General features: G+C 35.0%; 1 protein-coding gene across 6 annotated transcripts in view; it reads right to left on the reverse strand.

Moving 5' to 3' along the window:
* The window catches only part of Map3k4 (mitogen-activated protein kinase kinase kinase 4), a 101,162-nt gene extending 87,861 nt beyond the window's left edge, over positions 1-13,301 (reverse strand). For 5 of the 6 annotated variants that reach the window (XM_010631041.1, XM_010631039.1, XM_010631040.1 and 2 more), the window contains exon 1: positions 13,267-13,301. In XM_010631041.1, the coding sequence (XP_010629343.1) occupies positions 13,267-13,286 (20 nt within the window). In that variant the 5' untranslated portion in view covers positions 13,287-13,301. Of the gene's footprint in view, positions 1-8,354; positions 8,427-13,266 lie in introns of those variants that run through there. The other variant, XM_010631044.2, reaches the window with a different exon arrangement.
* Between the last annotated feature and the right edge of the window lie 836 nt (positions 13,302-14,137).

The following is a 14,137-nucleotide window of genomic DNA, read 5'->3' on the forward strand; positions in this document are numbered from 1 at the left end:
TCCTGGGCTAGCTATTTAGCTCAGTGGTGCCACCTGCCTTGTAAATGCAAGGTCCTGAGTTCCATCCCCCATACCAAAAAAAAAGAAAAAAGAAATGTGGCTTCTTAGTAACATTCGTGGCCTCCTTAATTCTACCTAAATGTGAAGTAGGGAGATCTCCAAATCAGCCCCCTGAGCCTGGTTACTGAACAGATGCTACTGAGTTTACCACTGGAGCCTCCAAGCTAACACCAGCACTGCCGGATACAGAGCACACACTGCTGGAGAAAGAGCACTTACCATCAAGTAAGTCTGCAAGGGAAACACGTGAAGGGAAGAGCAACTTCATGGGTACAGTTAAGTTTCAAGTTTTAAATTTCCTTCACAGTCAAGCTAATTACACTCCCTTTCTAGTAATTGTTCCTCAATATTCCTTTTTGTTTTCAGTTCAGGATTGAAGTCTCATCAAAAATTTCTAGCACTTTCAAAGTATTTTTTTCCAATTTACTTTTAACATCCTACTTCCTTAGATAAATGTGTAATAACACAGCTTTTTTGTTCAAAACATGTACGTCCGTATTCACTACAAAAATGGATTTAATATAAGATATATAAATAGATAAGGATTTACAAGGTAGGCTTAAAACAGCCACCTACAGAATTACGAGTGGAAGAGAACAAAAGGGTGGTCTGCATGCTGGAGATTCAAAAGATTCATCCAGTCAAGGGTCGAAGGTTTGGAGTTCACTGCAAAGCCCCAAGGGGGCAGTATTAAGCGGCCAAAGGGTCTGCAATGGAAGGCTGAAGGGCCTGCACTGGAAGCCAGGACACAGGCATCCAGGTCAAAGGCAAAGACTAGAGCTGCTCCAAAGAAACAGCAGAGAGTCTTCCTTCTTCCTTTCCCTTTTACCCCATTCTGGATACAAGCCTTTTAGTTGGTGCCACTTGGAACCAGAGTGGGTCTTCTGCCTTCAGTAAATATATTCAACCATACCAGAATTAATCCAATCAATTAGACATTTCTTAATCAGACACAACAGCTAACTATGATGACATGGTATCTAACATGTGTGATGAAGAAAGGGGTTAAAAGGCAACTGATACAAAGTTAACATCATTTTACCTTGCCAGGTAAAGACATTATTTTTATATTTTTTAATATTAAATCTGCCACCAATCCCCTCCCCCCAAAAGCAATCCACAATTTACTCCTGGAAAATAACTTCCCGGAAAAAAACCACTAGTGTCATTTATAGTTCTACTGCAAGCTGATAACATCAGTGCCTATCTGGGAACCCCTCATGAAAGGGGCCAATCCTTTAATGGCTTATAATTCCAGAGAAACTTTCCTTAAAAGCATTTTACTTTAAAATTCTTCCCAAGTCTTCCTTCCATTAGCCTGTCAGAACTGGGATTGCTGCTTCACATGAGGCTGCACCTCATTCTCTACCTACTTTGTCAGTCTCTTCTGCAGTCCCTAACTTCTCAAGCTTCTTTCTGCTCTTCTTTTTTCATCAATCCACTTTCCTACCATCACTTCTAAACTCCACACACCATCAGATCTCTTATTCTGGTTGACTGTCTTACAGCACCCTGAGGATCATACCCTTCACATACCCTGAGGAATAAATGGCCAAAAAAAAAAAACCTCACAATCAAAGCTATATCCATTATCACAGACTTTAACACAAAATACTCAGTTGTGAAGGCTGGAGATTTAGCTCAGTGGGCCTGCATCTGCCTTGCAGAGGAAAGGTCCTGAGTTCAATCCCCAGGTAAAAAAACAAAACAAAAACTTCAGTTGTGAATTCAAAAACTACTTAAAACACTACCAGACACCTAAATATAGCAAAATAATTCTTAAACTGTTCAAAGTTATTATTTGTTTATTTAACAAGGCTTAATGACAATAAATACAGCAAAGTAATTGGTAACCTGATTCTAAACCTAAGCTTTAGAGTATCAAGCCTATCTGCTCTACTTAAAAGAAAATAAAAGGTATGCAACTATACAATTCACTTAGATAGACTAAAGAATAGGGAGAAAAAAAGAAATTCAATAGATCATAACTGCTTTCATTAAAAGTGAATTTTCTAAGCTTACCTAAGAGTGGAAGAAGACAATAAATGCTGCTTTAACCAAAGAAATAGCATGAAATAGGAATAATTTCTGATAAAATACTACTTGAGACTATTCACTAACCTACAATTTTAAGAAATACTATTAAAACAGGTCATAGCAAACAAAAAATATTGTACAGATACAATCTTATGAAGTTACAATGCATTCACAAACAAGTTTATACATTCATTTGCCAAATACATCCTGGATATTTCATATGATGAAAACAGTACTAGATACTTCAGGGATGAAGAGAATGCCCAAGACGACCATTGCGACCCTCAAGTAGTTCACAGTCAGAAGAAAAAAGATATTTAAACAAATTTTTAAATGATATGAAAAAATGTAAATAGCTGATTAGCATAAGAGAGCATTCAACCTCATGGATAATTTTTAAATGCCAATTATTTAAAATAGATTTTTTTGCCGGGCGTGGTGGCTCACTCCTGTAATCCCCGCACTCGGGAGGCTGAGGAAGGAAGATGAGTTCGAGACCAGCCAGGGCTACACAGTGAGTTCCAGGTCAGTCTCAACTTCATATGAGACCCTGTCTCAAAAAAACAAACAAACAAAAATAAAATAAAATAATTTTTTCAATCTAACAATCAGAAAAAGACTTACAATAGCAAAATAAATGCACATATCCTTGGCAGACTGACATATATATTCTAATGAGCATTTAGCAATATAAATTAAAGAATACACCTTTATGATATATAAATTCAATATATAAAATTCTGTACTAAAAGAATAAAAGAGAACAGTATAACTAAAATACACACAAAGTGAAACGGCAATTACACTTCCAAAATTTTATTCTAATAAAGTAGCATGAATATACATTGAATTAAAAACAGTGCTAGTATTGTTGTTTATAAAAGCAAAAAAATAGAAACATCTTTAAAAAGACAACAAAAGACTTGTTAAGATCACAACTTCCTGGAAATACAAGAAAACATACAGTGGGAATCAGTATACAGTTGCTACACAACAGAAGGTCCCATTGCAGAATACATCTATGCCAAATATTACACAATAAAAATCACCACATCCTTTCTTTTTTGCCCCATCCCACTTTCTTTCTATTTGTGAACTTACCAGAATCATGTGGAAGAAACCATTAGCTTTGCCCTACTATACAGATGCATCCAAAGTTTAATTAAAAGCAAAAGTCAAGGCCCTAATTAACAGATTTTTAAAACATTTTTTTTCACTTCACAACAGCTCTGATATTAAAGTACATCCTACAACTAATATTTTTTAAAGGCACTGTACCACAGTGTAATTGCAGTTGTTTTTTCCTTAATGATATATATACTTATGATCCATCTAACAATCAAGGATACCTACAGCTATGAAATGTTACTCTTCAAAAGCTCAAATTATTCACACCAGAGAAACTATTCGGTATTTACACATGTGACTTATTTATTTCACTTAGGAGTATATTCTCAATATGTATCCATTTTCCTACAAATGAATAAACTATAATAGTACATAAGATCCTAATGAGATAATTGACAATGTGAAATAGGAAGAAAAGGGATAAAGGTGTAGGGAAAGTTGGAAGGGTAGGGGAAAGGTAATAAGGGGAAAGAAAAAATAGGAGAAAATGAAAAAATGGAAATAAAGTGTTTGTAAATGGGGAGGGTAGGAGGGGGTGAAGGGAGGGCAGGGACAAAGGGAAAAAATGAGAACCAAGACCTGTCATGTAAAGGTACAAGATCCCAATGATAAATGTAACTGTACTGTATACCTAAAATGTACCAATAAACTCAATGAGGAAGAAAAAAAAAAGCTCAAGTTAAAGCATAAGACAGCTAGAAGTGAAAAGCAGAAGCCAACATAAGTATCAACCTAAGCAATCTGTGCCACCACACCTGGCCAAATTTTATTTTTCTTTTATGCTTGATGCATGGCTAAAATTTTTCAATTAAATATACAAGCTTTTTGGGTCTATACTGTTTATATATCTGTAACTCAGAAAGACATTTATCTCTCCTTCTGTATTTTCCTACCTCTGGAAAGCAATATCAAATGAGATTATAAAGTCTCTCAAAGGGGCTCTATTTCAACCGGCTTACAGATAGATAAATAAGTACTTCTACAAGCAGAGTACTTCTAAAATCTCCAGAAAAAAAGGAAATTGAACCTTTAATCAATGTGAGAGAGAAAAAGTATCTTCTAGAAACTAAGTCAAAAACAGTGTAAGTATGCACATTTATACAGTTTATAAGTCTGGCAAATAAGACTATATATTCTTGTTTTAACAAAAACAACTGTTTTCTCTAACTTACCTGTTAAGCATAGGAATAGATTTTTATCCTACTTATGTATGTCCTTGCTAAACATATACATATAGATTTACTAATGAACAAGCTAGCATTACTTCTACTTAATGCTTAGGATTACAAAAAATGTAAATCTGCATTTAATCAAAATAAATTTTTTTGACAAATTTTCAATAATAATCATGTCAGTTGCAAAGGGCTTATATAACTTTTTAATTAACATTACATTGAGTTAATGGATGTCCACTAGATAGCTAGGCTACTTCTGAGATGTAGTGATTATTAAATATAATTTAAGTCTACATATGTCTTATTTTTTGTGCTTATGAAAAGGCTATATGAGTCTGTTAATGAATGTATTCATTTTGGATATAGCAAGGTTCATGAAAAAGGAAACTTATCTCTCATGGTCAATGCCGGCTTTTTAAAAACATGATTTTCAAAAAGATCTCCAGTATCAAATACGATACTGACACAAAACTAAAATTTGTTTTTTTCTGTTGCAATGTCAAAGGTTTTTTTAGATTATTGAACTGCTCTTACCATAAAGTTGTAAACGTATGCTTTACTTTTTGTGCTATGGTGTCTAGACAGCAAAGATTGTTTTATCAGGATAACAGATAAAATATACCATTCTATGGTATACACTGACTTATTATATCCTTGATTAGTTAAAAAAAACAAGTATCTCACCTAAAAAGTTTTTTTACCATTGTTAACTGTTTACTTTTAAATTTTACTGTCAAGTATATACACAATTATTACAACAACCCATGATCCTATTATAAAGTACTCAAACCTCCTGACAACTTTTGAAATTTTACCTTCCCCAAGTCAAATTATAAATGATATCTTTGCCCCTAGAACTGTTCAGATTTACCAATCGTCCCCTGAAAGGTCTCAGAGATTTACTCTTTCATTTTGTGAGAAAAGAAGTGCTAGAAATAATTGGGATTATTTGATGTGTTACTATTGATGAATGTCAAATCAGAAAAGATGCTTAGCCTTCTGTAGGTTAAATTTGTATGGAAAAACATTGCAAATATTTGAGACACTGTTTGCCATGACTTCCCAGGAAATTGTCATTTCTCTCCTTGGCCAGGACATGTTTCCAAACAAATGCATCCTAATCCTACTTTGCTTATGTTAAACAAGTGCATACTATTATCAATAATGATTTCAACTTCTTTAATTTGAATCTAACATCTTCCAGACCACTGGTTTTCAAATAAGATTCGCATCACTGACCTATCAATTTTTATTAATATACACAGATGTTTATGATATATTCTAGTCTTACAGAATCTATTTACTTGATATGTTCTTGGTATATTCTAACTGCATGCTTGGTATACCAGAACTATGTTATGCTACACCTGAATTTTTTTTCTTCATATAGGATGTGTTTCCACTTTTCTAAATTAGATGTACTATCCATGCTTCCTTGAAAATTGAGTAAATCTTTAAGTTTGTAAACATTCTGTCCAAAAAATTTTTGGACGATTTCTATTTTGCATGTCAGAGGACCATCAAATGTCTTATTCTTTCTTTGTAAAGAATCCTCACTGAATCTTTTGCTTTTGAAATTTTTCAAAAATAAGCTTTAAGCTAATTTAAGTTTTCTGTCACCTGCAGATAGGTTTCTCCTATACTCCACTGCTTCACCTAATAGTACCTGCAATCAGCTGCAGGCTAGACTGCCAGTCTCCCACAGAAGGGCTGTCTCCGGGCCCATGGAAAAGGACTGTGCCAGGTACTTTCAGATACAGACCTTTGAGAGCATGTTTAAACAACTCTGAGAAAATATCAGTAGCCTGAGTCAGGATTTCTAGAACTCCAGTCAGGAAGATGGATTCATGAGACTGCTAACTAAAGATCAAGTAGAACAAGAATTACATAGGACTGACTGAACTGATGAAGGATGACTATAGGTTTTGTTTGGAGTATTGCAGCTGTTATTATATTTCAGTTTTTTTATCTGCAATGGTTTGGATATGCTCTGTCCCTAAAGGCTCAGGTGTTGTTAAGAGCATGGTCCCAGGATGGTACAGGTGGGACCTTCAAAGATAAGGCCTTGTGGAAAGTACTTGAGTCAATTGTGGGTGTGCCTTGAAAGGGATTAAAGTAGTACTCTTGGGACTGCAGTCTCACTCTGGCATCTTGTTTGTCAATGTGATCTCTTGCTCACAAACAATCCCACCACTGCTATCCACATGAGGCAATGTAGTCAAGGGGGCCCTCACCAGAGCCTGTGCCATAATGTCTGGACTTTCAGCTACCAAAGCTGTGAGCTAAACAAGCCCCTTTGCTTAATAAAATTAGTCTGTCTCAGGCATTTCAGTACAGTAATAAAAGCAGACTAATATGCATGTTAGTTAATTTATGAGATATAAATCAGAGCACTAGTTCTGCCATTGTTTAATCATAGGAAAATGATATGGCAAACTGTAGTGATGGGGAAAAGATATACATACACACAGGTAAAACACAGGAAAGAAATGTTATTGATAAATATTTTTAGATATTCGGGCTATAACTGGTTATTCTTCATGGTTTTCATATTTTTACATAATGGTATGTCTTATTTTTACAACTAGTGAGATTTCTAACTGATTAGTTTTAGTGAATCTCATTCACTTTTCTGAGTCACAGCAAGCTCAACCTAAAAAAAAAAATTACTCTTAAATACAGTGTACAACATTTAAAAGTGAAAATATTATTAATCTAAGTTATAAAGACACAGGTTAAGTGAACAACTAAAAAGAACTTCAGAAGAAAAAGAGAGCTGTGGCTACTGACTTAAACTAGGTTAGCGTTACACTGCTGAATTTACTAGCAAGATTTATGACCCTCCAAGGACCAGTAAGAATTGCAAACATTGATACAAATAATATACAAAAATATGTCACAACTAAAACAAGAGGGAATTTGGAAAAGCTGGATCCTAATAACCTTTTTTCTCATTTCTCTCTCTCTCTTTTTTTTTTCCTTTGGTACTAGGGATCAAATTCAACCTTGCTTTTGTGAGGCAGGCAGCAGCACCACTGAACTAAATCCCCAGCTTCTATTTTTTCTCATTGCTATAATTTCTACAGACACACACACACACAAAATTTCTTGAATAATGTAATTATTGCAGCTATTTTTAAATTATATCTAGCTTCAAAACATACTTGGTTTTTTAAAAGAAAATTAATTGCAATAGGACTCCACCCCCCATTTTCACATTAAACAAAAAGGTAGTGAGGATTACTAGGATACTACATAAAAGGTATTACTTCATTTAATCTTAATAATAACCTAGGAAGTAGATGCTATCATTATTTTTGTTTCTCTAAAGAAAAGAACTGAGAAAGGTCAAATAACTTTCCCAAAATCATACAGTCAGTAATAAAAAGGTAAAATTCAAAGCCAATTTAATACTGAAACCTATGCCCTAACCAATATATTCACTGCTCATCCAACAAGTATCAGTGAAGAACCTAATCATTAGGTGCTATGCCAGGAATTGGGATATAAAAGACAACAATGTCCCTACCCTCAAGGAGTTTCATGGTAACTGATGGCAAAAGACAATAAACAAATATGAGCACAAATACATAGCTACAAATGGTGGCTCACTCTATGGCAGACAACTACAGAAGGATCTCTAACCTAGGGGAAAGTGGGAGATGTCAGGGTTGACAATGATAACTCTTGAGAGAAGACCTGAAGCAGAACTGCTTCCCCACACACACACTCATGAAATCGATTTTTCCCCATATGGATTTCTCTATCTGGAAAACTTTAAATACAGATCATTGTGTTAGAGAAATATGAATAAATGGACCAAGGCAGTCTCACTCCAACCCCAATTTCACTCTAAAGTTAATCCAAAATTTTAAACTGATCTTATAGTACTTGCATTTTAAAAATAGGAACCAAAAGAACAACTCTGTACAAAAAGATAAGATATATTCTTACTCCTGTCTTCGAGTAACAATGCTGTTTTCAAAGAGGAAGTGTTGGATTCGAATCCTGCCTACTTTCTTCAAAATTTCTTTTGATCATTCAGCTGACAAGAATGTTCTTGTTCTCCTGACTCAGTCTCTGGGGACAAGGTACAAAGTAAAAGAATATCTTTTTATTTTCAGGACAGCAATGTTTTTCAAACTGATTATCACAATCCAATTGTAATAAAATCAATTTAATGGGTAACAATGAACAACTTTTAACAGAACAAAGTAAGAATTATCTATATACCATATATTGTAAGTTCAAATATTTCATAAAATTATTTCTGCTATATAGCACATACTTATTGTTACAAAATATATTTCTTATTGCAGGTCACAATCAGTTTAAAAGCTACTACTATAGATAGTCAAATCTTATTGCCTACTTGAGCAGTAAGACAAGCACAGAAAAGAGTAACAAGTAATCTAGCAAGGCTTGAACACCGGCTTGATTTATTGCATGAACTAAAGTTTTATGGGGGGAAATTTGTGTACAACGAATTTGGGGAAGATTTCTTATTTTCAGAAAATGCACCTTCCATCTCTGCTTTATCCTATAAAGTCTACTTGGTCTAGAAAACAAAGCATTTCACAGTGGCCAAATATCTGTTGCTGTGAGCTTAGGCTGCAGCTGGGCTAGGGAAGTCAGGTGTCTGAAGAACACCTTTGGCTTTGGATGTTCCCCAAGAAGCAGTATGAAAACCCAGGAAATGGAAGCAAGAGCCTGCAGATCTCATCTTCAACTGTGACCTGGAGCAGCTGCAGCCTCTAAAGACTGGGTTTTTTCATCTCTAAAATGAGCCCAGATGATCTACAAGTTCATACATATTGAGAGCAGATTTGAAATAATTGTATAAACATTAAAAACTATCATAAAACAAAACTTTCTTCTGTCACTAGAAATTGTTTCTAGTCTATAAATTTTGTTACCCAAGATGAAGTAAATATTCTTTTCATGTATCACACAGAATCTCATCAAATTTCAATTTAAATAATAATTCAAAGTAAAGACTTAAAATTATAAGTTTACTAATTAAGAATTTGCTCCCTATAATCAGGTTATTTTAAAATAAAAAATATTAGTATGTTTATTATAAAACTTTTAGGAAAAAAATTAACACTTAACCCTTTAATTTTTTCTATGCACATACTTTTTTAAATGGACCAATACTGAGTATTAGGATTTTAAGATTAATTAGGATTATTAGGATTAATTAATTAGGATTAATTGTTTAAAAATAAACATGTTCATCCTCATGTCAATCAAGAGAAAAATGAGAATTAATCTAGTACAATAAGCAACTAACTGGCCAAAGAGCTCTTTCAGCCTGCTTTCCTCTGGGAGTTAAAAATCACTGAGCCCAAACAAGTGACCACAACTTTAGATAACTAGTTCATGGTTTGTGACTTCACAGATTGTATTTCAATTATCAAAATGAGTACACCCCCCCATTCCAATGTGAAAAATCCTAGTAAAGAACTCTAATGAGTCAAAGGTCTATTCCTTCAGCCAGGAGTCTATAAGAAGAGAAAACACAGCTCCAATATGTACTATATAGTTGGAATCAAGAACAAGATGCTTCCAATTGGGGCAGGAAAGACAGGGAGGTAGGACAGTCTGACAGCACCTGCAGTGGAGAGATCCACGAACTGAGTACTTACCCATAAATTTGGGCTAGCATCTTCTGATGTTTTGTCATACTGTTTTGTCATCTGCTTCTGGCACTGAACACAATGAGGAGTATATTGTAGAGTAAAAGCACTTGAGAATCTTTTTTAAAATATTCAGGTCCTTCCAAAAGAACTTTTAGCATGAGTATTTTCACATTATTTAAAAACATACTTTGAATAGCTACACAGAATTCAAATTCATTTTTAACTTATGGTTTAATTCCAGAAAAACTATGTCATGATCTTTTTTTTTTTTTTAACGCAACATTCAAAAAGAATTTTATAAAAACACCAAACACTGACATCTTTGCCACACCATTTAGGAACCAAGCCAAAGGATTCTTCAAGGGTGGTGGAGGGATTATGGTATTCCTCTGTGTCTTAACCCTACCCTACCATAAAGGGTTTTCTTAAAGCAACAGGTTAGGCCCCAAATTAAAGCAGGAAAAGAAAGGTTTGTCATAATATAATTAAAATTAGGCTTAAGATAAAAAAACAAACACACTGTACCCCAACCAAGGGGAATATATGACAAGGTATAAAAAAGCAACCTGTGTAAAGACTAGAAAAATGAAAACCTAAGAATAAGGCCATCTATCTCTCATACCAGAAGTGAGGACTGTTTTGGACAGGGATGCAAACAAACTACTCTTGTCTGTTATCATCAGTCACTAAGATCATTCAAGTCACTTCCCTTATTAATGTCATAGCTACCAGCCAATCTCTTAATTACATTTTCTCTTTTGACATGAGACTATGCCAACCAATTCATCACAGACAAAACTGAGTAGCTTTGTCTGCGAAGCACAGGCTCAGCACCTGTACCTTGCTCATCCAAAGTGATGCCAGCCTATGAAGACCTAGAAGGGTCAGCCATTCTCCTTTTCTCTTTAAAGAAACTATTTCTAATAGCCTACTGATAGGCAATCTTAAAGTCTTTAAACAAAATGCATACCACCTAGTCAAATAAGAAGAAAACACCAAGAGTATAAACATAATTATTGGGTAATAAGGAATAGTTAAGTAACAAAAGTTATTAAGGCAAACATATCAAAAAAGTAGTTAGACTTTTGTATTCTCATTATTTCTATCAAGCTAAGAACAAGACTTGCCAAACACCAAGAAAACACCTGAGAAGGAAAAATAGCAACTTCTAACAATACAACAATTAGGGGAGGCCAGTCAAAGATATCCCCATTCAAAACATGAAGTTCCTGCCATCACTGGAGCTCTTTGTTACTGCTGTCAGGGACTGCTTCTCTCTGTCTAAAGATACCCCACCACCACCATGGGTACCCTACTACTATAGTGGTCTAGAGTTCTGCTATCACCAATGCTGCATGGTCACTCTGGAGTACCACAGCAAAACCAATAACAGTAACACCCAATGTTAAGACTGGAACAAACAAGCTCATACTGGGCATTCAAGTTGAGGGACAGATCAAAGAGCCTACAAGTGATAGTATTCAAGTACTGTTTTTTTGTTTTTTTTTTTTTAGTGAAACCCATTTTTTCAAATGAACTTACAAGAATCCCATTACATAAAGTAAGACAGATCAAAGAGCCTACAAGTGATAGTATTCAAGTACTGTTTTTTTGTTTTTTTTTTTTTTAGTGAAACCCATTTTTTCAAATGAACTTACAAGAATCCCATTACATAAAGTAATAGCCATGGTTAAAAAGCTATCTTTAGATTCACTGGCATGTTCATAAGATCAGTAAGAGCAATAAGGCTATGTTTAACATAAATATTTTAAATGAAAGGTTACAGTAGACTTAATATCCAATTTATTGTTTTTTTAAGTGCACAGATCCAAGAAATTACAAAGGTAAATGGTTCAAATTATTTCCAATAGCTCTCCTAGTAATTTCAGGATTCTCCTAAATCTGACCCAGAAGCATAAAACAGAAATTATAAGGAATGTTTATTACAATGTTTAATCACTAATAATAACCATCACCTTCATATGACTTCTTTACCAAAAATAAGGACAAGAAGTATCCACAACTGACAGACAACATGCAGTAAAACTATAATAAAGAACTATCACCTCTCAACCTGTTTTGTGTTCTTCCATCATTGCATAACTGTGGCGTGGGGAGGAAAGCACACACTGAGCAGATGTAATGGGCTGCCTGGCATCTGCTGCAGTGGTACACTTGCAGTAACAGCTTTGGAGACCAACAAGTACAGGCCTGAATTCTACAAAAGACCTGTGCATTAATACAACCTTCCTAATCAATGACACATAGATGGAAGATGGAAGATGGAAGCCTGCTGCAAAACCAGTTAACCTGTTACCACAAATGATCATTATTGGTCTCCATTATGTTAAAAGGTTTCAGGTTAGCACATTTTGATTGTACAAATTGAGCGTCTTAAGAAATTCAAGTAGACAAATGGAGAAACCCTGCAACATCTCTTTTCAAAGATGTACATTAAGTTTGTCAGAGGTTAGCTCTGTGTATTAAAGAAATGATTACAATGAAGGCATAAAAAAGGCAAAACACTTTATCAAGTAATCTGTTTCATAGATTTGCTATTGTAAAATTAACTGCAATGTTGCTATGAAAAACATTTTGAAGATCTTCTTGTTCCGCACAGTCCTGTTCATTTAAAGTTGGATGAAGCCCATTACCCTGACCTATTTTTATTATAACAAAGACAGACAGAAAGATGGCTGCAAGATCAAGGTTTCTTTTTAATCACTACAAAAGCAGTCATTTTTACAGCATGTTTTCATTTCTCTGCCCTTCTATTACAGAAGAATGTTCATTTTTCCCCAGAAAACTTATATAGAATTATAATTTATAATGTATAATGAAATCATATTTCCTCATGATAATTAAGGCATGGACTGCACAGCAAGACCTTTGTTGTTACCAGACGTGAAACCTTGGATAAGATACTAACCTTTGTGCTTAGGTTTCCTTGTGCATAAAAGACAGATAGTAACAGGACTTATCTCACATAGTTGTTGTAAAGGTTACATGAGTTACTAGCAGTAACTTAGTGCTAAGCTTTTAAGCATTTAAAAAATATTCAAAATCATTAGTTTTAAAGAAAGTTCAAAGGAGCCAAAACTGCTTAAAAACAATTCATTAACAAATTTATATAAACTTTGACTTCTAAAAATGTCAGATGAATTCAAAAGAAATTCTCCTTACACACTGTACCATTATTTAGAAAAACGTTCTTGAAAGCTCACCTAAGTATCTTAGAATCCATAAAGTGAAGCAATGACTTTCTTCACAGCTTATAAAATAAGTATGTTTGGGCCGACTGGGTGATGACATGAGAGAATTGACTCCTGTATTCAGTTCTAACTACAACTTCCGTTTTGTTTAAAATTTCGTCAAGCAAGAAAAAGAAAGAATACGTAACTGACTTATTCCTAGAACTATATACAGCAAGGATGAGAGGAGCTGTAGAAGTAAGTTTCATTATAGGGGCCAGGGGGCAGCAATTTGCAAGCTGACTCTAGGATGCAGAGGAACGCGAAGTAATAGGGCATTTGCACATTCAAACATAAGCATCTAAGAAGAAATTTTTTAGTTAACTAAAGACATTAAAGTAATTAACAGAGTGTCTAGGGAACAAAACGCAACTAAATACTTCCAATACAGAAGTTTCATCTTAAGATCTCCTGTGGTACAAAGTTTTAAAACAAATCAGACCTTCCTTTATATACACGTGCAACACTACTGCTAAAGGACAGTACACTACAAGGCCCTCAGAAAGAGAAACCAACTTGTCTATCTAAATAGTCTTAAGTGCTGTTTCTCAGAAAGACAACAGACACTAGTTGGGGGTGCGGAGGGAAGAGGATGCGGTGCGAGAGCAAGGGTGCATTCGTTTGGCGAGTCTCCATTCCTCGAGTAAGGGCGGAGGAAGAGACCACCTTCCTTCAGAAACAAAGTGAGGAATTCCAGTGCTCTAGAAGCTCGAGGCGAAAAGCGCTCCTCTGGGTTTCCGGCCCCCAGAGCCTTCGTAGAGTCCAGAGATAGCAGGGCAAGCCTGCAGGGAGGGCCAGAGGGCTGCACGCTCCGGCGAACCCTGCGGCGCACGACCTGCGCAGA

Source organism: Fukomys damarensis, unplaced genomic scaffold (assembly GCF_012274545.1).
Source record: "Fukomys damarensis isolate Sample0158 unplaced genomic scaffold, DMR_v1.0_HiC HiC_scaffold_14, whole genome shotgun sequence".
NCBI classification, from domain to species: Eukaryota; Metazoa; Chordata; class Mammalia; order Rodentia; family Bathyergidae; genus Fukomys; species Fukomys damarensis.